The sequence below is a fragment of the Amblyomma mixtum genome, chromosome 2 (assembly GCF_055824585.1).
Source record: "Amblyomma mixtum isolate Tamu chromosome 2, ASM5582458v1, whole genome shotgun sequence".
Classification (NCBI taxonomy): Eukaryota; Metazoa; Arthropoda; class Arachnida; order Ixodida; family Ixodidae; genus Amblyomma; species Amblyomma mixtum.
The window spans coordinates 305,231,464-305,257,288 of NC_143013.1; the positions used below are offsets into that span (position 1 = coordinate 305,231,464).

At 47.3% G+C, this 25,825-nt stretch overlaps 1 protein-coding gene across 1 annotated transcript; it reads left to right on the forward strand.

Annotated features, from left to right (window-relative positions):
* The first annotated feature begins 264 nt into the window (after window positions 1-264).
* On the forward strand, window positions 265-24,344 carry LOC149364781 (uncharacterized). Its single transcript, XM_089574711.1, has 3 exons — window positions 265-1,109; window positions 18,579-18,910; window positions 20,343-24,344. The coding sequence occupies exons 2-3, from the start codon at window positions 18,609-18,611 to the stop codon at window positions 21,970-21,972; spliced, it is 1,932 nt and encodes a 643-aa protein (XP_089430837.1). The 5' UTR covers window positions 265-1,109; window positions 18,579-18,608; the 3' UTR covers window positions 21,973-24,344.
* The last annotated feature ends 1,481 nt before the right edge of the window (window positions 24,345-25,825 follow it).

The following is a 25,825-nucleotide window of genomic DNA, read 5'->3' on the forward strand; positions in this document are numbered from 1 at the left end:
ATGCAGCGTCAGGAGCACGCAAGAAATAAACAACCTACTCTGGTAAGGCCGTTATGCACCCGGCCCATAAAAGAGCGGAACACACGGCACTTGACATTTCCCGCCCCTCTGCATTTCGCTTTCCACGCGATGCTCATCTTCCTCCTCCGTGCCCGGGCATCCCTCGATCCGCGGTTCCCGCTCCCCTCTGCGGAGCCCGCAGCCCCGAAAAACAAGCGGGATCCTGAAAGCTGCGCACGCGCAGTGGAGGCGGCGGCGGTGGTCTCTGACGCACGCACAGACAACGCCGCGGAAAGAGCGCGCACTGCCGCCGCACCGTGCCGTCACCACCGCCAACGCAGATCCCGCCGCCGGCGCTCCGGCCGGCTCCCTTCGTTTCCTTCGTGTCGCGCGCGCGGGAAAATTCTGAGGGCGCATCTCAGGGCGCAGCTACGCGCGTCGTTACCGGCATAGCTAGTGCAGTGCCGTCTGCAAATCCAACTGGGAGTTGTACGCTGCGTGTCAAGCCGTCAGTGAGATATCAGCGACGCCAAGCGTCGCGAACAGCATTGACAGGCGGAAGAGGAACGACGCTGCTGCAGCAGACGACGGGAGCGTGGCGTGGAAGAGGAAGCCTGGCCCACGACGGTCGGGCCGCCAGGCCTAGTTCGCTGACTCGGGCCGGCGTCTGGGTCGACATCGGCGCGCGTCCGTTCTTACCGTTCGCGCGAAGGAAACGAGCCGCTGCAGTTGTTCGTCAGTCACGCGCGTGCCGCCGCAGCCAGCAGCCACCCAGTCGGCGCTCGCAGCTGCCGCCGCTCTTTCTTCGCTAACGAACCCCGGCGGCTGCGCAGTGCCAAGGCGAAGGCTCGCCGGGAGTGTTGCCGCAATCGAAGTTCGCTGCCCGCGGCAGCGCCGAGGCATCTGACAGCGCCTGCAAGCTTGGCTGGCCCAATCACCGGTTGGATCAACGCCCCTCTTGTGCCTAATCGGAATGTTTAGTGGTGGCGGCTGGAAGAGGCTGTGATTTTAATCAGCCAAAGGATGTGCTGGCGTCGCGAGCGCTCTCCGAGAGCCGTACTGGTCGCCCCGCTTCGATGATTCCTGGTGCTGCAGTGGCGGGCTTCGCGGTAAGTGGCTCTTGGGTGCCCTTTACGTAATCGTGATGCTTTTTTTTTTGTAAACCGTAGTTCTTAGTCCAATCGGAGCTTACATTGAACGAACATTGTCCAAACATAAGCACCTTGACGTTCATATATTCGTGTATGTATCGGAGCTATCTGAACTGAGTGTTGCTTGCGTCGTGATGAGCTCGCGCTACATGCAGTGCAGTTGAAAAGGGAGTTGGCTCTGTCGACGTGATCGCTGCGAAGAAAATTACGAAAACAGTGAAAGAAGATACCAGTTAAAAAAAATAATCGTCTTTGAAAGAATGCGCCAGGTACTACATACGATCGAATTATGTTTTCTTCTGATTCATAAGTTGAATTCTATGTTTCTAAGTGACTATGTACGGTTTAATAAGTGAGAGATATTGGAATGGTTGAGCTACTCCCCCTCTATAATCGATTAAAAAGAAACAACGCACGCTTTTCGCGATAATCATAAGTTCTCTCGGTCTCAGACAAGGTTAATCTTTGCCGATACATCACAGGGGATAAAACAATTGAATCACTGCGGTCGCTGAATGCCGCGCAGTCCTTCTGCATGTGTATTACGCATATGTGAGGATCTCTGGCATTTGTTCTACCTTATTAGTACCGGTCATTAACAGGAACGTTCATGCAGGTTTTTCTCCGTCAGTACCGCAGCATAGGACAGCTAAGCAATTCACAGCGTAACAAAGGCGTGAGCACCAGATAGGAAAGTCTCACAGGTGGCACGGAGACTCGCCACTGTAATGGGATCCTAAACTATGCAGCAACAACCGCTGTACGCCTTTGCTCACTGGCTCGTGAATGTTTGCCTCTCATGTGTCGGCGAACAAACAGCGACGTTTTTTGTGAACTAGCTGCCCCCCGTCCCCCCTGACAACACGTGCAAGGGCTCCACAAAATGCGCGATTGACGCAGGTGTTGGAAAGATTCCTGACTGCCACCAAATTTGAGGAGTCAGGGGAATAGCTGCACCACTGTGCATTGCATCGGCTCAGTTGTATTTTTGGACCCTAGTGCTTGATGTGCTATAAAGTGGGAGGTTTAATTATTGATTCAGGAGTAAGGCGTCTCCTTACACTGACGACAAGGAGCGTTGTTCAAAAGGGAAGAAATGGTAAGTAGCTTTCGTTCTTTAATTATTTTTTGTTTTTGACGCCTAATCGGAACCTTTCACTCATAACTCTAATGTGCGGCGGCGAAATGCACTATGCCACTTTAGCGAAGGAGGTTTCGCCATCTTTAGAAACGAAATGTCATTAAGTGCAAAGTAATGGAGTAATGTAGGTAAGCCGAAGTGCAAGTAGCGCACGTTGTTATTGGGTGAATAGCTTTAATAAATAATTAGTTATTCAATTATAAAACCATTTAACGAGGAGCATACGCACTAAACTGCGCAGCAGCTGCACTAATGGCACTTTAGGTTACAGGACGCAACTTTACACTTTCCCATCTCATTTTTCTATAAATGTTTTTGTGCGAAACATTCGTTAGGTCAGCACAATGGTACGCAACATCTGTTCAGGCCCTGATCGCGCGTCTTTAATTCACAAGCTCGAAATTGTTGAAAATCATGCAGCTTACTTAATTATTTCCATTTACGGTCGCATTGTTAGCACACCCATTATGAAGTATGAACTAAATATTTCGAAAACACTCCCTTACTGCGCCTGGTTCATAAAAATTTTCGCCGTCCTACATTAGCACAAGAAGAGATCTCATGACCAGCTCACGTGACATTTCGCCGTGATCGCGATGATAAAATAGTCGTCCGGACATTCCAGGCTAAAATTGCATGGCCATAACAGCGTCCCCGCGCGCAATATGGCCAGTTTTATTAAAACTGTGAATTTTAATTTTCTTTCACATACTCAACCCGAACACGTTAGTATGGAGGAAATGTTCGGTTAATCGCCGACAGCGCTTGTTAATGAATAATGGACTTTAGATATCGTGGCGACACAGTTGATATGTATTGTCAGCAACAAAAGTTTGCAGGATCTCCAGCCCGTGGCGGAGCAACGCAAAACTACATTCCAGCGCCATCTGCCGTGATTACGCCCGATGTCGAGGCTCACAGCACTTCCGCGTTAACCAGTACTTGTGCATGCCTGTCCTTTCTTTCTTATCAGGCATGTCTCGTCGCGTTCTTCGTTGGGATCCGCTTTTGCCACTGGCAATGAATCGCTGTGTCACCATCGTTGCGCGTCTGTTTCGGCTGCTGCGATGGTGAACAGTGCTCCGATCCCTCGCGCGAGCCTAAGTATGACTGGCTGGGAACGTCACACAGCGCCTCAGCGGCTTCCGTGAGTCTGATAAGCGCATCACGGGGAAGCAAGCGTCCAGGCTTGCTTGATAGCGAAGAAAGGATAGGCATGCGTAAAGCGGGCTTCAAACGCAATTTCCGTGAGCCTCCACAACATGCGTGGAGGCGGCAGATGGCATTGGAATGCAGATTTGCGTCGGTCCGCCACGCGCTGGAGATCCCGCGAACTTTAGCTGCTGATAGTACATGGTGCTTCACCTATGAATTTACACAATTATTAAATATAGGCTTTTTGACTTAGGACAGCTCTTTTTTTTTGGCATAGCATTGTCAGCGGTGTAGTGCATCAGAATACAACTAAGATGTGCCAAATAGAAGGCTGGTTAACTAATATTGAATAGTTAACTTTTTAACCATTACTGGTAGGTTATATAGTTTTTGAGAGGCGTGTAGCCCTCCTTAAGTAATATCCATATCAATTTTTAGAATTTCCAAAACGCCGTTACCCTCGACGCTGTGCTGAACAAATTTTGGCGACATCGCGCCAGAATACGTGAGCTTTCGAGAAGCTTGCTGGTAAAGCAACATCTCCAGTGCACGTAACTCGCCAAAATTTGTTCGGCGACACTGCCGAGGGTAACCGCGTTTTAAAAATACTAAAAACTGATGCTGATATTACTTACAGTGGGCTACACGCCTCTTAATAATTAGGAGCCCAGCAGTAGTAGTTAAAAAGTTAACTTTTCTGTATTAGTTAACGAGCCTGCTAGTTAGGACGTCTTAGCTGTATTCTGATGTACTACACCGCTAACAGTGCTACGCCGAAAAAAGCGCTCTTCTAACTGATAAAAAAGCGTATTGTTAAAAATTGTGTAAAGTCTTAAATGAAACACCCGGTATATCACGCACGCTGTATTGGAAGGCAGTTCGCGTTGTTTAATGAGTACCGATTTATCTGGGCGCTTTAGTGTCTATGCTTCATCGAGGTGCGTCTCCGCGTCCGGGATTGAACTGGTGGTCTTGTACTCATCAGCCGAAATATGATATACCCTTGTCACTCTACTGGTGTAACTTACCGCCTCTATGTCGCTTCAGCCTCGTAGACGTATAGAAATGAATCAATATTTTAATATGCTCATTTCCAAGATGCCAGCCACCTTCCGGTGGTCGGCATAACTATTCATCGCCCTGGCCTTGAATAGAAAATTGGGAGCGATGGTTTCCTCAGGAACCCGCTCTTTCAATAAAATGCCTTCTTCCCAGAAACTCCGATGTGAGTAGGGGGAACAAAATAGACGCTTTCACATACCACACAGAACGCTGTGCTACCTTTCTGCCATTAAATCTGCCTGTCTTCTTCCTTGCAGCGCATCGTGCTTTTCACACTCATGGAGGAAGCCGCGGTTTAAGTCGGAGACATTGCATCTGTAGTCGAATACAACATAAGTCTGCAGTGAAGCTCCGCCCACATTCAGGACCGGCGCACAGAATCCCTACACGACAAAAAAGTAGTCCGTTGTTAAAATTTCTCTTGTCACCTAAACAAGAAGCTAATCACGAGAAAAAAAGTTATAAGCTCTAGAATATTGATACCTAGCCTTCTTTAATAAAGTCGAACAATAAAAAGCCGATTTTGTTTACTTTTGTGACTGGCTAGCGGAGTAATACAGTACGCCGTGGACCGTGGCCCAGTGTTAACAGTGTTCTTTTTTTTTTTTTTAGTTGTATCCTACTATAGTTACGCTGGAAAGAATATGCAGTACATGGCGGTAGGGTGCTTCAGCTCTGGGATTTCAGGCCAACGCTCATAGATTCTTGAGTACCAGAAGCGTACAAATTACAATTGTCATCATTTGGAGACAACGCGCCAGTGTACTGGCGTAGGAAAACGCGCTGGACCGCGAACTTGAGCGCGGGATTGTCCTCGAACCAACATACGGCATTCGTGTGGCGCTTAAAATACGTGAGGGCTCGTACCGAAGCCAGAAGTGCCGTGGAATCCGAGCTCGAGTTGAACGAATGAGTCTTATCTCTCTCTGTGTAGATTACATGAAGAAAGGCACTTGCAGTCGACACCGAACTGCAGGGATAAGCTTACGCGCAGAGCTGTCACGCCATCATCCATCATGCTTGCTTTCACGCGGTGCCTGGTACACTCCGGGAGACGCCGAAGCTCAGCAAAACTGCGAAATTAAACATTCACCGAGTGTAAACTTCGATGATAACGGGACCTCGTATTGCTTACAGTCCTTGGTGACTTATTCGTCCTGCTCTAGCACGGGTGTAATTGTAAATTCAGAAAAAAAAATAATGACAGTTTGTGCGAGAGTGGGCATTCTGTCGTTACTTCTTCAGCACGTTGATGTGTTTTCTTCCGAACCTCGCTGAGCCTTCTGAGCCATTCAGTTCAGTTCAGCGAAGCTGTACAATTCAGCCAGCGCACTAGACGGTCTCGACGGCTCGAAGTTGCAGCTAGCAACAAAAATTTATGTTGTTCGAAGCAGCATCAAGGAGCCGTTGTACAAGGCAGTGCGACGAATCGGAAGGTATATTGCCGCGAAGGCTTGTAATGTTTGTTTATTCGTGCTCAGGCCTTCGCGCAAATATATAAAGCGGAGATGGCCGTAACTCACGAAGCGCCGTTTTTTAAAATCTTCTCTTGCAAAAGAAGCGACTGCCGTCTTTTTACGTGCGGCAACTGTATACGATGCGATGTACGCGCATTAGTCAAGCTCCATATACGCTTATATCTAACACGAATTTCCAAACACTCTGGCATTTTCTTTTTTTTCTTTTTCGAGAGATAGGGGGCAGGGGGAGGAAGAGCAAAGCCTAGTATTATGTTCTACTCCAAAGTTGCTTGGAAGCAAGAACAATCAATCTACATTTCAAATCCTGTATCCTGCGATGTGGTTTCCTCAGGGCTGGAACGCAACGTTCACGTAAATACTAGTTTTGTAACGGCAGCCTTTAAAAAAAAGTCACTTTTCTATTTTATTACATTCGCATATATTAAATGCGCACTGGAATAGGTTAGACCTTCAGCCCCCAGGCTGGCATTAGGTCCAATACCAGCCTTGAGCAGAAAACCATAGAGCACACAGAAAATCTGAAACAAGCAACAAGGGTCCGCCTATATTACTCGAGTCCATCTAAGAGGATTATTGATAAAATTTCACACTTTCTGAACGTCGGTAAAACAGCATCCAGCTTGGGAGCGCTATTTTACCAAATCGCACGAAGATATTGATTCAAAAATTCACCGGCATGAATTCCATGGCAATTAATGAACTGTGCGGCAACGGTTCCAATCGCCTTCTCTTCTAACAGCGTTCTTCTAAAAGTTCAAGGTTATTCAGTAATCTCATGACATTACGCATGCTGTTCCAAATTTGGGAGCTATCAAGATTCTATCATTATTAAATCGTTAGTGTTATGGCATAAAGGACGATGTAAGTTTGAAACGCTTCAGTGCTCGTCTCTGAAGAAATAAATTTTAAGTTTAATTTTCTTTATCTTTCTATGCAATTTCGTTTGGTAAAAACTATTTGTATGTGCTTAGCAAGCAGTTTTAAATATCAGAAGGAATTAAAGGAAGCACGCCGACTAATTTGAATAAGGGCTAGGTTGAGCAAATCCGTTTTGAGAAAGTGACTATTCTCATTTTTCGGTTTTGCGTCCCAATTAACGGATCAAAACACGTTATATCTCGAGATTCAATACAGTAGCTAAGTTGATTGCAAGCCTTCACGAAGAAAAGGAGCACAGAGGATAAATAGATGAAGGCATTCCTGCACCATCAGTTAGTTATACGTGACATCCTTAGGAGAGATAAGAACAGACACTTCGGGCTTGTGTTTCCTAGTGCATGGCTGACTTAATTAATAAGCATTCTAACTTGGCGTCGCACTGTGGCAATATCGCGGAAGAGACGTAACAGTTTCAGTCATATATTAATTTTTTAGGACTGCTTTTGAAGGTCCTTGTCTTGTAGCCCTTGGGCTTTCTTCCTGAAAAAAAAAAATCGAAAGTAATTGTGATTTACCTGCAGTGCAGAAAATTTATCGCTCAGGGCGTCGCCCCATGCCACATCCTCGACCGGCTGTGCTCGTCTTGGGCACAAGCTGTAAAAACAGATAAAACTGTTAGCTTCGTGTTTAGACCAAGGCAGCTATATATAACCCCTTTCTGTAGCTGCGAAGATGATCTCAGGTGGTAGTTTTTCATTCTGAGAACTGCGTCTGGCTACAGCACAACGAATGCGCGTTCGTATAGCCGTTTTTTAGCCTGTCTTGGCAGTGCTTCGCAAGAGACTGTGGTGGCTGCATTTTCATGTAGGCGAAATGCAAAAAATACTCGTGCATTGTGATTTAGCAAACGTTTATACTGGGCTGGTTGGTGCGTAATTCTCTTGGGTAAAATTAGCGCAACATAGAGAAGGAGAATGAAGCACCGACTAGCCCAGCAATACGTTTTACTCGAGTACCTTTCTCATACAATGGGCCCTTTATTTCTTTCATCACCAACGTCACAGGCGTCTGTAGCGCGTTGTTCTGTCTTTCTTTGTTGTGAATGATTTTATGTTGCGCAAAGTTTTACGCATGAAATTGGGATTTATGCGCACATCGAACGAATCCACACGGTCTAAATTAATCCAGAGCCGTCACACTCTATGACTGCACAGAACGCTTGCCGCTTCGGCGCATAAAAATGTATAAGTTGCACACCCGCAAAAGAGGTCGTATGTGAGCTTGTACAGTACGGTCCACTGTTAAAGGGAACATGCGATCGCGTGGACTCAGAGCTTCGCGGCGCGCTGCCGCTGAGAACTTGTGGGAATTGTCGGCACAAGACGCATGCGCAGTAAGCATGGCGTTTGGTCTTTCCACGCATGCGCCTCATGCCTCATATTCTCGCCGCATCAAGGCAGCATGGCTTCGTGAAGCGCGGAGGGCACGCGATCGCATGTTCCCTTTAACAGTGGACCGTACTGTACCTCATTCACAGGTGTCATTATGAGCTCGGTTTTTTCTAGCTTTCATCTTCCCTTTATTTCTTTCAGCTGTTAATCATTGGCAGTGGGCGCCACAGGGCTGAGAGCCGGCAAGCACATTTTACTAGCCGGCTCTATTATCAATGACAGGGCTAACCAATGGCGAAGAGGCAAGATGGAGGAAAGGAAAGAGGAAGGTTCAAAGTACGGCACCTGGTTGCTGTGTTTTGAGCGAATTCAGTGCTTGCTCTCACTGGAGGTCGTCACTTCGGCTTTGAAGTAATGATGGCATTACACGCAGATTTCTCTTTGCCTACACGTTTTCTTGGCGAGGTTTGTTTCTATAGACAGGAACATCGCTCTGCGTAACACTGCCTCTGCTCGAGGTATTCGGGGATGTGGGATGACTAACGGGTTGCGGATTCAGATTTCAGCTTTGTCCGTGATACGCATGTGTTATGCGTGTGGAAGCGCATTCGCCACATTCCAGTGGGTCCGTTGGGATTGGAAGACGTTTTGATCTTTCGTGCGAAAAGTTAATTGTTAGGAACTTTGGTGCGCTTTCGAATGTAGAGCTCAACGAACAGCCGCGTGGTCAGCCGACTTGCTGGAATAAGAGGTCAGTACCAGCGCCAGAAAACATGACCGGGTGTCATTGGAGAAGACCTGAGAGAGAAGTAACTCCGAGATGAGGGAAGAGAGGAGGACGCGAGGTGGAAAGAACTCGTCAGGCTGTGCGCACAGACGAGGTCGCCGTTAAGAAGCACCGATCATGGCGCACACACTGGCCTAGTGGCTCTGTGCAGCGCTGCTGGTGCTCAGAGCGTGAGAAAGAGCTTCCTTACCGCGCCACCAAAGCAGAATCCAAGGCAGTTGCTTTCCTCATCCGAGCTAAATCGGATCGGCAGAACTGACGAACTACAGAGACAAACCTCTTTAAGAAGGGAAGGGTCATGGATTCTAAAAGACAAAAAAGAAAAATAAGAGCAGGAAAATAATGGTGGTGGTGGACTGGCACGGTGCTACAAAGTGCTCTTTGTTCCGATTGGGCGAGCGGCCAGCTGCGCATTGTTAGAGGGTAAATATAACCGCTCCGCTTTCACGACGAATTGAGCCGCCGTTTCGCGCGACGGGACAGTGTTCGAAAGCAGTAAGTTTGGTAAGTTTTCCTGTCCACTTGTCATACGCGCCTTGTGACCCATGTATTGTTAGTCATACTGGCGGAACATGGATCGCAATGATTTAAAACTGAAACGATTGGTCGTCGTCACCTCCATCATCATCATCATCAGCCTAATTACGTCCACTGACCGTCAACCAACCCTGCCCTGCGTAAGATGCGGCCACCTCATTTCTGAAAAGTTCATAATCTCATTGTCATTGACATAATCGCAGTCATTAGTCTAGACTACGTCCGCCGTTGGACAAAGGCACCTTGCACTGATCTCCTTTTAACTAGGGGTGTGCGAATATTCGAAATTTTCGAATATAATTCGAATATTATATTTGTATTATTCGTATTCGATTCTAAATCCACGTATTCGTGTTGTTTCGAATATTCGACACGACGCGAATATTCGTACCTAGCCGAATATTCTACCAGGAGCACTGGCGTTCATTTCGGACCGCAAGTCTTATCGACGGAGACATAACAACACGGCGGCGCCCAGAGCAATGCGTAACGTTGGGCCATGCAGTAGCTGACTGCACTGGTGAGCTTCTTTGTGGCTATACCAGCTTCGCAAGTATAGTCAGAACAGTGCACGAAATACCTCGCAATACGAACCAGTTCAGTGCCAATTGAGAGGGCATTTTCTGTGGCTGAAGAAGTCGTTTCAGCTAGAAGGGAACTACATCTGCCTGACCAAGTAGAGCAGCCGGTTTTCCTTCACGACAACCTTTTATGTTCATCCCAGCTACGCGCTTTTGTGCTTATGGCAAGCTAGCCTTGATCAATGCTGTGTACTAGCCACCTTCGCTGATATTTTGCACTCTTCTAAGAACAATGTTCGAGACTTTGATACTTTTTGTGCAGCCACACACACCTTTTGTGCTCATTTCATCACTGATAGTTGAACTGTGATGTTCTTGGGCGCTCAAGTAAATGTTTTGCAGTGGTTAAATGCGACTGTCCTTGATTATTCGATATTCGATTCGATATTCGGAACCAAGTATTCGTATTCGATTCGTATTGGAAAAATTTGATATTCGCACACCCCTACTTTTAACCCTATCCTGCTCCGCACCTACTAGTCTGATCCGCCCGCCTGGAACTCTGCTTCCCCCGTCTACGTTCGCCTTCTCTTGGATTCGGCTTTGTTGCCGTAGGGACGACCGCTTATCCGTTCTGCGCATTACATATTCCTGCCCGAGTTTGTTTCCTCACTTTGATTTTAGCTATGACATTGTGAACTCATATTTGTTCCTTTGCCCACCGAGCTCTTTTTCTGTCTCTTAACGCTAGCCTAATGATTCTCCTTTCTGCAACTCGCTTTACTGCTCACAGTTTAATTTAAACTTTTCTCGCCAACCACCAAATTTCATCCCCAAAGGTGATCACTGGCAGGGCACAACTGTTACAGATTTTTCTCTTGGAGGGATGCTGGTATGCTGCTGCGTATAACCCGAGAGTGCCTGCCAACTGCACTCCACCCTATTCTAACTTTACTCGTTATTTCTTTTTCATGTTCTTGATATCTTTGCTCGCAACTCGGCCCATATCGATGCAGCCACCGACAACTTCGAATACATTTCTTAAGGACAAACAGTGAGAAAGACGCAGACAGAAAGCAGAGGAAAAACAGGAAATGCGCTGACTCACAACTGGAGGTTTAATCACAGGAACCAAGACAATATTTCCTTCAGTTGTGAGTCAGCGCTTGCCCTCTGTTTCCTCTGCTTTTCGTCTACGTCTTTCGCGCTGTTTGCCTTTCGGAGCTCTATCACCAACTTGCCCGTTTGGCCATAGTTTGAATATATCTCCAAGGATAGTGATTTTGGCTCCGTTCCTAGACTGTTTAACATTGGTCAGATCATAAGCCATGCGCTGCAGTTCATTCCCTGTATTACTGAGCCCAATGAGGGCTACTAAGGCGTTATCTATTAGCTCTCATATTATACTTGTCTTCTCCATCGAACCTTATGAATAGATCTTGCTAACACGCAGCAAATACCAGCATCGAGGTTGTGCAACTTTGCGTAGTACCATTTCGTTTTAATATCGTGCCTGTTGGCCTCCGGAAGACTGTGGTCGCAATGCAGTTTCTGTATATATATTTTCTCTCTCATTTATGTACGGTTCTTTGTCATGATGTTGTGTAAAGCCTGTACTAATGTGACTTTTAAACTAAATTAACCGGTTTTTCGCAGTGTGTGAAGGCTAAATATAGGCTAAATTACGTCTCTGCATCACGCGATCGATGGCTTGACAATGGTGTATTGTCGAGTGCCCTTTCCGGAGTCGTGCCTTTTATGTTGGCTGACTGAAATGTAACACTGCCTCCAATCTATTAACGATACCTTTGTAAATATCTTTGCGCAAGTCTTTGTTGTCATAACTTAGGAGGGTAGCTGTGTAGGCCAGTTGGTGAGACATGCAAGTACCGCCCTGTGTCGTCTTCTTTCTTGTCCCGTGTCCGCTGCGGTGTCTAGCGCCTTTGTTGTCATCTTTTTTTCCGGATGAACGTTGTTTTAGGATTTGACAATGTTTGACATAGTGCCATCAGACACTATGTGTACCAGGGCAGCAAGCTTTCCTAGCAGAATAATTTTGACCTTCTTCAGGTCGGAAATTGTTTATCTTCATCTGGCGTATTTTAATCTCTGCATTGCTTGTAAGAATTTCATTACTTGCTCAAAGGTACGGTTTCACAATTTGATTGCTATGCCTCCTATAGCTTGCTTCGGATACATGCTTGCTTTGTGGAAGCTTGTCGGTCGGCTGTGCAAATCTTTTAACCCGGCTACATCCTATGCATATAACCACCTATACAGCGGGGAGTATCGTGTTTGAATCCATCAGTGCTGCAGGATCATCCTGTTGGTAGTACTATGGAACGTGATAATATACTAACATTACGCTCACGTAGCGGTCTATATTGCCCAGCGCAGCATCATAACAGGTGCCGTTGCTAGATTCGTGTTTGTCGGAACAACACTGACTGATACGACGTTAATCACCATCAGAGGTTATTCGTGTTGCAACGCGAATTTTAACGGGGCGATGAGGACTAATCGAAGTTGGCCTGTGTGCATTTATTACCGCGTTCTAATGCCAAACACACTACTTTAAATTGAGAGATGAATTTTATCATCTAGAAAACGTAAAAAAAGGAAGTGCAGTTGCGGCCATCGCCGGCCATTTTCAAAATCAAAGTAGGGGCCGTATTCTCTAAGCTGTCCATTTCGCGTACATCTGGTCCTCTGTCATTGGTCATTCAGATATTCCACAGCTTGTAAGAGTCCTTGGCAAGCGACCTGGTCATTGGGTGGTTTGTGGCCGGACTTCACCATTGGCTGCATATCGCAGCCAATGAGGTCCGGTCACCCACCGCCCAATGTTCGTGTCGCTTGCCACGAACGCTTGAAAGCCGCGGCTATATGTGAGCGACCAATGATGGAGGACCAGATGGACGCGAAATGGAAAATGGACATCTTAGAGAATACGGCCCCTGGCTCTCCACCACCACAGTTTTTTTTCGCCGATCCGTGAGGCCAGGCTAGGCCCCCGTTGACTTCGTAACGATGATCACGGAATCTTTCTCGGTGTTGACGTCACGAGTTTCAATCAACCTGCGGTATAATTTTTGAACGCAATGTTCTCAGCAATAAATACATCTGTGGCCACCGGACAAATGGAGTCTATCTTGAACACACCGGAAAAATAGAATCCAGCCATGGAATTTACCTTTTTTGATAAGAACAAAAATTTTAAGGAATTTTCTCTGGTGTCCCTTGAAGCGAGACGAATTTTCGACGCATTGTCACCTATGCACGAAGATAGCGTGAACTAGGTCCACAAGCAAGTTCACCCGTTTCTGGCATGCGATCGTCTTTCATACTCAACACTTTCGCATACGAACGTCATAATGAACGAACTGCGCTGCATAAACAAGCTATCATAAATGACGTTGCGTCTCCGAGCTGAAGACTCAATTCGCCTCGGAGTGACGAATTCCCAGTCGAGTCCCACGTGCGGCCCTTCCGAATGAGCCGGCGGACGGCGGGTCAGAGCGTCCGTGTACACCGTATACGGGCAGGGGAAGGAGCACACAGGCGGTATTCCTTTCTCTTCTACGTGACGGCGTGACTTATCATCCCGAGATCACCTCCTGCTTCGGCAGCGCTGGAAGCTGGCCAACGTGAGACAGCTCCCGGGGACACGCGTGATTGAAAGCCCCGGAGACCGAAGACCATATCGCGCGCGGTTCACCCCCTGCAGCCGAGCTCCCTCCTGCCGTCGTAAAGGAGACAGTGGTCAGCTCGGCTAGCGACACTCTCTCGGTGATCCAGCGGTTCGAGAGGGCCTTGCGACCTCCAGCTGGTTAATCAGGGCGCTGATGAAGCGAGCGTCGGAGTTTTTTTTTCACCTCGAGTTTCCTTCCCTCGCTTGTTCACACCTGTCCTTGACACGCGCCTGTTGGCAACGCCCGCCGTATGTTTGCACAGGACACTGCGGCAGTGTAGGAAATCATTCATCACATTTTTGTTTTCTTAGACCCTTTACGCTGCGATTAAAATAAAAAAAAAGACACCTACGCGACCTCGTTCGTCTTTTGGCTTTACTCTGTGTGTTCCTTCACTTCACGCTCAGATGGCTAGTTATGAGAGCTACGCTGGCTCAAACAATATGGTAATCAGGAATAGAGCATTAAAACAAGGAAGCTAATTTGTCTGCCGACACTAAACAAAGTCCGCGGTATTTTTCAAAGGTTAAATTTTAGTTCCGTACTCTTTACACCTAGAACACGCCTCGTAATAACTTAAATTCGTTCGTTTAAAAAAATAAACACGGTCTTAGTTCTAGCTGCAGAGCTTTTCCGCGATTTGATAAGCGCGGAACGGGATTCGGCCATACCTCACCGCATACGTAGCCATTCAGCGTTATATTCGCGCAATTTTTTGTCGGGTCCCTACCTATCCGCGTCGTCCAGCGTAGCAATATAGCAAGACGCACTGTTTGTTTTAACGTCCTCGCTTTTTTCTCCGTCAAACTTTACCTTGTTTTTCTCCTTTGTGCAGGTGTTTGCGTACACTCCGTAGGAGGTATTTGCCGTCTGAAAAATGTTTAACATTCTTCCTTCGTTTCGAAGAGCGGCACAGTACGTTACTCCGTCGGGTACTTTTCTCAGCTGCTTCTCTTGACAAAACGCAATACATCTGGAAGTGACACAAATGACACATGAACAAGTGACACATACAAATAACACATGAGGTAGTAATTATAATTAACATTCACTGCAGCGCTGTCATGAGGCTACAGCGGCCCTTCTCTTAAAAATAAAGCAAGACGTACTCTTTGTTTTAACGCCCCCCACGCTTTGCTCTGTCAAACTTGGCCTTGTTTTTCCCCTTTGTGCAGGTGTTCCCGTACGCTCCATAGGAGGTATATTACGTCTGAAAAATGTTTAAGTCGCAGGTGTTCCCGTACGCTCCATAGGAGGTATATTACGTCTGAAAAATGTTTAAGAGTCGTCCTTGACTTTAAAGACGGCACAGTACATTACTTTGTCATATACCTTTCCAAGCCTCTTCTCTTGACAAAGAAAGGCTACAGCAACCTTTCTCTGCACCACTGTGGCGGTGCTCACGTGCATGTTATAATGGTCCTTCTTCCCTCGTTTGAATTTCATTTAGTGGTGATTTCCCCTACCGGCTTAGAATCGGTGCATTTGTATGGCTCCAGTGAAACACGGAAGACAGCTTTTGTATAAAAGTGATGGACCTGGGTTTTCGAATATCAGCGGGAAATGCGTGCATAAATAAAATGATGTTTTGGATGCGTGCCCGCGTGACGTTGTCTGGGAAGTGACAAGATTGGGACGGTATGCGCAGCACAAAGCATCGATTTGCTTTCTTCTGTGCCATTAAATCAAGGAAACAAAATTTTCGCAATATTCCTATGAATGAAGCTGCTAATTTCATTCAAAGATATACTTTGAATATCACTAGCAGAAAACGCAGTTTCATCATGCTCCGAAGTGCTACTTCGCTTTAATGCATTCGCTTAGTGAGGTATTACATGCTGATTATTTATGTATTGTTCCTTTTTTTTTACCTTGGAAGTGTATTTGAGGTCTCTCCGACCGCAGCTGGCATCGGCGAGCTCTCGGCTCCAAAGGCGACAGATTCACCTTTGAATGCGAGGAGGCTGCCAGCATCGCGAATTGTCTCCCACTCTCGTTTTTCCGGCTCAGGAAACCGAAAGCCCGCCATGTTTCGCTAGAGTGAAACTCTCTCTTGCACCATTTGGGGAGAGTATTTGGAGTAGTGGCTTCCCGCTGTGAAAAGCGTTCTTCGAGCTAATGTCCCCCTGAGTCGAAATATTTCGAGCGAGCATCGCAAGGTGCCGTTGTGCTGGCGTATTGTATTCTGCGTTCCGAGCAGACAGCACCTACTCGGCTAAAGACGCGTCGCGTCACACAGGCGCCGGCGCCATTGCTCTTTCGCCGCGTACTCCTCGCCCGGCGGTGACATTGCGACAACAATAAGCAGGCCTAGTCTGGCGAAAAAGGCGCCGGAAAGGCGGCGTGAAGCCGCAGGTTTGAGATGAACGGCCTAGATATGGGGACATCTCTTTACTTCGTGTACGAGAAACATTTAAAGGATGGAACGATGTTTATGTGATGCTTGTTTCATAATCGCAAGCAATGTGTATAGGTATTTCCTTTAGGCCTTCCACATGTCCAACTTTCACGTACGAAAGTTTAGAAAATTGTGAAATTGTAAGATACTGGTATAGAAATATTGAAGCTAATGGTCCATTCTTCTCATACGTCGAAAAATCTTTCTTTTAAAGTGTTTCCATCAGTCGTATCGAACAGTTAAGACTCCCGTAGAAAACCAATGGGGGGTGCGCTTTTGACGATAGCAATAACGTTAAGAGAGAGAAAAAAAAAAATGTAACGCTGCCGTCGGTTGATCTGCGGATATATTGAGAGTTATATTGCAGTTTTCCATTAGATAAAAAAATTGCGTTCATCAACGGTTTCCTGCTCAAAAATGCTTTTGTCCAAAATTACTGGATATGCGTCACGAGAAAAGAAAACGTGTCCGCGATTCCGCCCTTTGTAACGCGCGCTGATGCAAAAAAAAAAACAAAAAAAAAACAATAATGCTTTCTAGCAGGAGTAGCTCGCTTGCATGCCTTATGAAAATGGTCTATAGACTTGTTATAGTCTCTGCTGACTTCCTTTAGATATTTCCTTTTTTATTTATAGTCGTTACACTACATATATAAAATATTCTGCTAAAAGTGTATGGTCATAAATTTACAGCTTGTCTATAGACTGTCTATAGAATTTCTATTGTCTATGTACTAATGTGTGGAATTTGACGATAGAAAGTCTGTACACTTTATTGACAAAAGTTTACGGACAGTCTACAGACTGTCGTTGGTAAGGGAGTGGAGCGGCGCCGCGCGGCTTTGTCCGGACTACGATGCCTGGTAGGTACATGTCAAGTGAACAGGGAAGGCTGCTTATAATTTAACGAAGCGGCAGAACAGTGACAGCGAAATGCCTTTTCTGCCGCCTCAGCATCGAAGCCAGCGCGGTGACCTAGCGGTTTCCTTTGACACCCATAGTCGCTTTAGAATTTGTGACAAAGCCGGTACGTGTTGCATACAGGGCAGGGTCACCTATAGTGTTAGCAGGTGTGTCCGACACCGGCTCGCATGTATACAAGGAGCCAGTGCACTTGAAGCATGTTCAGCGATGGGTAAAATTTTATGGTCTGCAGCCGCGTGAAAAAAAAAAAAAAATGGTTGGTATTCTCCCTGGTATTCGTTCTAGCGGAATGAACAACATTCGTATCTATTCAAGCTTCTAGACCTCTCAGTGGTCCGGTTTGCCTTACTGCGTTGGGGAAATTTATATTCTCTTTTCGTGAACGCACGTCAAATGAAATATTTTACTTAGCTACAAACTTAAAATTCTCTGCGGTGCTCTCAACACTCGGAGCGGGGGTTGTTCCTGCGTGGTATACTCTCCAGACCTGCGCGACTTAACAAGTGCACGACTGCACAAAGGCGAACACCAAGTCGGTGCTTTTCTTGTCCCATCTCAGTCCTTGTTCGTTCCTTTTTCTGCTTTCCTCAGCTTTGCAGCACCCGTCGAACATCACATTCTCAGAGTCAACGAGAGTCTCATACCCAACAATTCTGGACAAAAGAGCTTTTGAAACGTAAAGAGTTTATGAACGCAATTTTTTCTTCTATTGTAAGATTTCTCGATAACAATCGATATATCCGTACATTTTTTTTGGCAGGCTTTCAATTTTTTTTTGTTATTAACGATTTTTCTATCGTCAAAAGCATCCACCATTGTTTTTTTGTGCCTGTCTTAACTGCTTAACGCAAGCGATGGAGATAATTTAAGAGGAAGATTTCGCCACACATCGGAATAATGGGCCATTACCTCCAATATTTCCATAACAGTACCTTAGAATTTTCAAATTGGTAGGTTTATTGGAGTTTAACGTCCAAAAACGACTCAGAATATGAGGGACGCCGTAGTGAAGGGCTCCGAAAATTTCGACCACCTGGGGTTCTTCAACGTTGCACTGACATCGCACAGTACACGGGCCTCTAGAATTTCGTCTCCACCTAAATTCGGCCGCCGCGGCCGGGATCGAACCCGCGTCTTTCGGGCCAGCAGCCGAGCGCCGCAACCGCTGAGCCACAGCGACGGGGCACAATTTTCTAATATTCAAAATGTTTGTCCAAGAGTGTTGGACATGACGGCACTTGTTCTTCTTGAGGAAGTAACAGATAAATGTGTTCAGGGGCCTCCTGAGGCGGACTGTTTATATCGACAAGTAATGTGGTCCACGGAAAGATGACATTTCAAAAAGAGGGCATAGCAAACTTTCATTTAAATGCAACGTCCTTCTTGTCTGCTAACTGATAAAGTTGCCGCCCACATGGCAAAACTTACTGAAAAACCCTCGTACAAACGCTGTGACGCAGGATGAGATCACCTGAGCGGATGAGGTCACGATGAGCGTGCCATGGCTACCGCGGTTCCGACCCCTGTTCCTCCTGGTCACGGCGCTCAACGTGCTGCTGCTGTACAGCGCGGGCCACTACCTGTGGAGTCCGAGACCCACGACATCATGGTCGGAGAGCTCGGGGTCCGCCGGTGGCGCCTGGGACAGAGCCGCGCCCGTGGGTCACCGCATCCGGACGCCCGGTTGCACGCTGCCCCAGTTCGACCCGTTCGACCCGTCCGTCAGGCCTTACTTCCGGCGGCGCTCCGACAGCAGCAGGTGCTACGGAAAGCCCAACTTCATCACCATAAGGTGCGACTGTTCATGCGCATCTTATCTGACTCGAATTAAAGCTATTTGATCTTACCACATGCGACACATCCTACATGGCCCAGGTGACAAAAAACTGGCGCTTTCATTGGGCCAAAAGTGGGGGGTTAGCAGACCGCCACGTCACCTACGTGCTCCGCAGATGACTTCATTTCAATCTAGACCTGGCTTCATAAACACATTCGAGGCGGCGAAAGTTTCGACTTATCTAACCAGTTTCATTTCAACAGAAGCGATAGAGAAATGAGGCAAGGAGTGGACGTGCTTACAGCTGCAAGGAAACAGCTCTATAGTCATTCGCTATGAACACAATGTCACGCAGTGTAATAGACAAGCATACCGTAATATCGTAAGCCTTGGACCAAATTTTTTATTATTGCGTGCATGCGTAATAGTTTATTACCTTTTGTCTGCTGCAGTATTATGTAATTAATATCATATAACTGCAGGTTAGACTTTTCATTTTAGACAGAAAATAAAGCGGTAAAAGTACGCTGAATTCATTTTTCAGAATCCCGTTTTAACCGATAAAGGTCAATATCCTTGACATGTACGCTGCAGCTGGCCGACTATCAAGTAGAAGGTATACCCTGTCAAAGCGAAAATTAACCAAGTTCGGAAGCCGCGGGGGCGGCGAGATAGTGTACCGTTGGATTAAGTTGCGTAGTTCTCGTTTTTGGGTGGTCTTCCGATACCTGACACGCTTCTCCACTTAGGCTTACTTCGAGACTCTACGTCTTCGCTAAACGCCGTCTCCTAGCGCGGCGCTCTTCACTTTCATCACCCGCTTAGTGCAGTTAAATGGGTAAGCAGGTTTCTCCACTGAATGGAAGGACACTCTAAACCGTACATAAACGTCACGAAAAATTTAACTATTCTCGTTACCTAAGCGGCAGTTCCATCGCTGTCATCAGCAAGCAGACCACATGATGGCCTGCCCTATCGCTGAACCTAGCGCGACAACCTAACTGTGATATTGCAATCCACCTTTTTGGAAGCGACTTCCATTTACATTTTGTCTGCTGGCAAATCAAATCAAATGCTGAGGCTGAAAAAAGCCAAGATAAAATTCATGCGACAGTTCACCGCACAAGAGTTCCCCGGTATATCACCGAAAAAAAAAACGTTAATTCATCCTTACGAAATAATTTTCCAAAAAATAAAAACCGAAAAGTCCAACACCTATATATGACGTACTCCACTCTACATGTGCTGCGCGCCTTGAGAGTACACATAAACGAATAAAATAAATAACCATTAGGACAGATTGATAGCATCATCATTTTTCGACAAGCCTAGTTCCGAATATTGACACGTCACCCAGGCCGGTTTCATGGAAACATGTACTCAATGCTGAACAAACGAGACATCTACGCAGCCTGTGACCCAACTGATGTGTGATGTCTTCTTGCAGGGATGGTTTCCCGGCCGTGATTCCTGAGAACCTGAAGGAACATGACGTGCTCCCTGAAGACCTCGCCTGCTTCTACAAGGAAATCTACCAAAATGAATCACTAGATAAGCCCGACGAAAAGTATTTCTATGGGCCTAGAAAGCCTCTGCTGTTTGACAAGCCGTTGACAAAGGCGGAGTTCCTCTTCGTAGAATGCGTCACGAACCAGTACCCTGATCAACCCTTTCACGACCAGTTTCTCCTGATCCCAATTATAAAGGATACCGTTGAGGATCGCTGTAGGAAGGCATCTGATGGGACTCCCCACAACCTGAGCGTTCTGGTGCTCGGCCTTGACTCGGTCTCATACTTGAACTTGGACAGGCACCTGCCGAAAACAGCCGAGTTCGTTCGCGAGAATCTCGATGCATTCGAACTGCGTGGATACAACAAACTTGGTGACAACTCATACCCCAACCAGGTTCCACTCATAACTGGCCTCAAAGACTTCGAGGCGACCCACGCCGCACCAGATGGCTTCTTTGACAACCTGACTGACCACTTCATCTGGCAGCAATACGGCAAGCGAGGCTACCGGACCATGTTCCTCGAAGAGTCTCCATTTTATGGTCTCTTCAATTACTTCAGCCAGGGTTTCCGGCACGCACCGGCTGACTACTATCTAAGGCCTGTCATCATGGCCATGGATGATTCGCCCAAGAAGACGCAGGATTGGCAGCGGGTGCGATGCCTGGGTCCCACAATGCCTTTCGAGGAGCTGCTTGACTACCTCACTCGGTTCACGGACGTGATGGCCGAGCGCCCTTTCTTCTCCTATACATGGATTAGCGAGATCACTCACGATTCGCTGAACAGTGCGGGTTACGCGGACGAGCCTTTCCGGCGAAACCTCGAAAAACTTCAATCTTCGGGCACGCTTAACCATACGATTCTCGTCTTCCTCAGCGACCACGGTTTGCGGTTCGGAGACGTGCGTGCCACGTACATCGGCAAGTTCGAGGACCGGCAGCCTTTCGCCTTCTTGGTCTTCCCGCCATGGTTTCTTAAGCAGAATCCAGAAGCGGCACGAAACCTCCGCATTAATCAGCACCGCCTCACGACGCACTTTGACGTGCACGCCATGCTTGTCGAGCTGCTCGACTACCCTAATGTACAGCGACCGAACACCACGTACGGGATCAGCTTGCTGCACGAGGTCCCGGACACTAGGACTTGCGCCGACGCTTCCATCGCGCATCACTGGTGCACGTGCAGCGCCCGGGCTGACGGTGGCGTGTCGGGCGAGCTGGCCTGGTCACTGGCGAACCACTTCGTGTCGAAGATCAACAGCTGGGTTGCCCAGGCAGTGCGAAAGTGTGCCGTGTACCAGCTGCTTCAAATCATGGACGTGACGGCGCTGCAGGCGACCCCCGGTGAGCGCGCGGCCAACACCAGCCACTACTGGGTTACCGTGAAACTGTCGCCCGGCGGAGCCGTGTTTGAAGGAACCGTGCGTGTGCAAGGGAGCAACTTCACGGTGCTGAAGGAGGTCAGTCGCTGCAACTGGTTCTCTGGCCAGTCGTACTGCGTGCGCAACCACTGGTTGGAGAAGTTTTGCTATTGCCTCAGGACGGTGGGAGAGCTGATTTGACGAAGGGGTTCCCCGAAGTAGGCCGTTCGTTCAGTGGTGGTTGAAGACGTGACTGCCGGTGTGAATCGACGAAAGCTGCAGCGCTTCCAGTAAGCGCAGCGAAATCTGATTCGTTTGCGCTAGCTCGTTGCTTACCAAGCGGCGAGCTTAGTTGAGAAGCGTAATGGTTGGCGCGAGTTCATTACGCATGAGGACACTTTTTCAGCGTAGTCACAGCACAAGATTTCAAGAGGAGTTTACGCACAGTTGAAGTTAGCTAGCGCCTACGTGTACCGACTTCTCTTGACGTCCTGAGGTCTGTCTTCGCTAGGAAAGTGTCATCGCCGAGAATAAGCTCGGAAGTGCTATGGCTTTTGCAAAGCGGTTATTCTGCCGCCTGTGCCGTCATTGTAAATATGTGACTCTCTTCAAAATGTGATACTCCTCCTAGATGTAGTCGACAAGCCTCGGGAGGCCTCTCACTTCGCCTTCACAATCGAATCCACTTCGCCGGTTGTACTATGACTGGAGTCATCCAGTGCAAAAGCGTTCATTCCTGCGTGTTGCTGCCTTCTTCAGCGGTGAGATATGCAAGGTTGCCACTTCGGAGCGAGAGCGTCCAATATCTTCGAGATTGTGGCACGCCAGAAAGAAAGTCGACCTGCTTGGCGAAACACGGAGAAAAGTGTTTCGCAAGTTTTCTTTTTCCCCATTTTTCGTCTCATTCGTTAAGCTATTGGAACTAGTCATTTTCATTCTTGAGTTTCCTTTGATGCTTCTAGGGAAATTACATTACACGATTGTTCTGTCTAGGGGATAATTCACAGCATGACCGCGCATCTATTGCGCCCAGAAAGCCCAGGGGTGTCTTTCTTTACGCGCTCGCAGCAGACTCTACCCGGTACCGTGTAGTGTACGAATTTGGAGGCTTCTTTCTCTGTGGAGTGCGGCGGCTTTTCCCGCCATCTTTGTTTCCGTCTTCATTTTAGAACTTTAATTATTTTATCAGTGGATATCAGACCACTTTTGTATTGCATAACGCTTCACCCTAAGAAAACATGCCAAAGCTGGTAGAGCGTTTCGTCGCACTGCTGCTTAGTGTTTCGAAATATCGCCGTGGCCTCGTCATCCTACATACCCTTTGGGCCAGCCTCTTAGCCACAAAGCGAGCCTTTAAATCTTACAAGTGCGCGAGCATCTGCCATGTCGCTGCCAAGTGTATATTTCTTCAGCATGGTACGAATATATGATAACTAATCTCTAGTTCGTTATAGGATTTCTCTCAATTTCAAGCTTTCAACCTCATTAGGCGTATACTGCAGGGATATCAGCCTAATCGCGTGAGAAAAAAAAAAAGAAACGACCTAAGGCCACAAGAACGGTCAGCCGTTCATCTTTCTCGTCTTCCTGCCGTGGTCCTGAGAGTCTTCCGTGGTGTTAAAGCCCGCATAATCGAAAGCGCATCCAAATATATTCCCTTCCAGAATGCCGAATTGCTGATTGTTCGGCTTCACCTCATGTTTTCTCGTTGCCAGCGACGCTAACCAAGTGCGATAAGGGAGGCATGTTTGCCACTGCGGCTTTAGATTTTCCTGTAAGAGTACCATAATCTTTCAGCAAGGCTCACTTTACTCATTACCTATAGTTCGTAGTTCTTAACAAATTTTCAGCCTTCGATCCATCCTTCACGACTTGTTCAGCCATCAGAGAACAAAGGAAATAAAGTGTTTGTTTTCCTTCAGTCTTATTGTATTCCATCCTGGAGATGGCTGCGGCTATTTATTGGACGGTACCAAATGTGTTCCACCTTCGGTTGTTGTTTCGGCTTAGACAGCCCATGTATTCGGTTCTTCTTCCGGCCAGGGTATTCGCGGCATCGCTCCTACCGGCGAGGAACAAGTACTCAGTACATCTATCCCGCTCGAAATGGGCTTGACGTTACATGTCTTCTCCACTGCGACATAGGCACCATAAAGAGTGCCGAATTTGTTGTCATTGAACAATGCTGCCGCAAAAAATCAACGGTGCGGTACAGGGGAAAAGACGTGATTCCAGATGGCGCGGCGAGCGCGCGGCGTCCGTCAGCTGCGGCGGTTGCTAGGCAACGGCTCAAGGTCGGTCTCTATGCCTCCTCGGAGCACCGCCACAGAGAAAACGCAAGTCCGCGGCCAATGTAGCTTTCGCTACAAAAAGCAATTGATGAGACGCCGTGTCCTGTTCGCGGGATAACAATGGTGATAGAGGCGACACAGAGGACTGTCTAGAATTTCTTCCGAGAGCAAATCTCTTTGTAGGTTCTCTAACCTTAAGTTCTTGTTGGAAATATGAGTCATTTCCTTCCATATCTTATCACCGACATTTTACACTTGTAAATAAATTTTCCTGATCCTTTACTCCTTGTCTCGTCTCTTTTTATTTACCGAGGACTTGAAATTGGCGCAGTCGAAAAATACCGTCGGCATTAAACGCCACAAATTCCCCGCCGTCCTGCTGTAACAACATTACTTTCTGCTGTATTGTGCAGTCGCCTGTCGTCGTGACAGAACTAGCTCTGTTGTAACAACAATCGACTGCTGAATACTACAGAGGGAGTTGTTACGACAAGAACTTATTTTGTTACTACAAGGTCAGGTCCCAGAGTTCAAGAATATCTGTTGTAATGACAAACTTTTTTGTCTTCTCGAAATTTTGCGTACAGTTTTCAGCCAATTATACGTACTCATATAGCCCCAAATTTAGCTGGTAGAACGCGCAGCTCACTGCAATGGCTCTGCATATTCATGGATAGGTTAATGGTACGTTGATTAACGAATAAATATGGGCGAGTTGACGCAGATTCATGTCGCAACAACAGCGCGGTGAACGAAAACGGACGTAGGAAAGATGCAGGCGGCACAAGTATAGTGGTGGTATGTTTATGTTGTGTTCGTCAACACGTGTAAGAGTGTGGAGGTGCCGCTTCTGGCTGGCCGACCAGCACGTTGGTGCCAGCAGGGACGCCTAGAAACCGCACGCGTCTAGCGCACTTAAAAGGCGTTTTAAGGCGAAAGCCTTTAATGCCTCATCGTTGTCGACAGAAGGTTGTCGACAGAAGCTCTCAGCAGAGGTGTCACGCTTTTCGGTTGGTCGAAATGGTTATGACGTCAGAGTGCGCGGATTCGTAGCAATGCGGTCACCCACGGATGCCTGACGCGCTCTTTTGGAGCAGACGACAACTAATAAAATAGTTGCCGTCCGCTCCGACAGGGGGCGTAAGGCGTCCGTGGGTGACCGCATTACATACCCCATTACTGCGAACAGATCCATGGATACAACCGAACTCATCGAAGCAGAGAGAGAGTCGTGCTAAAGAAGCAAAGTCTGCAGTCAAAGTGTGTAGTCAATTAAAGCACTACTACTGCACAAGCACTCTCGCAGTCAATGCAAAACAGTGCGCCAGGAAAGGCTCTCACCTTGCAGCACTTAGAGAGCCAAAGTGCCCCCTGATTTTTTTATTTTTGGGTGCGATAGCGCTAGAGCTTCCACTCAGCTGCTAAGCCGTTGTCTGCGCGGTTAGTCTGTGTGGGCAGGTTGTGATGACGTCGCAAGGTCACGTGACCTAGCTGACCCACCTTCGACTTAGATTGCTTCTCTGAGGATTTGAGTGCACTAGCACTACCCCTCTCTCGCCGATTTCGCCGAGGGAAGACAGAGCATGCACTGCACAGCGATGAGTACCACTTTTCAGCCGCTGCCATTCTGCTAAAACAATAAAACTGCTACTTCCTTTTGTATATAGACGCTAGTTCTGCGAAACGAGGACACAGAATATTTATTTAGATATTACCGCATTACGCGTGACCTGTTTTCCATCGCAGGGCAGTGGTGCATCGCT

Coding starts and splice junctions, on each gene's coding strand:
- LOC149364781 (XM_089574711.1), top strand. CDS start 18,609: ATGAGCGTGCCATGGCTACCGCGGTTCCGACCCCTGTTCCTCCTGGTC. Junction 18,911..20,342: donor CCCAACTTCATCACCATAAG/GTGCGACTGTTC, acceptor GTCTTCTTGCAG/GGATGGTTTCCCGGCCGTGA.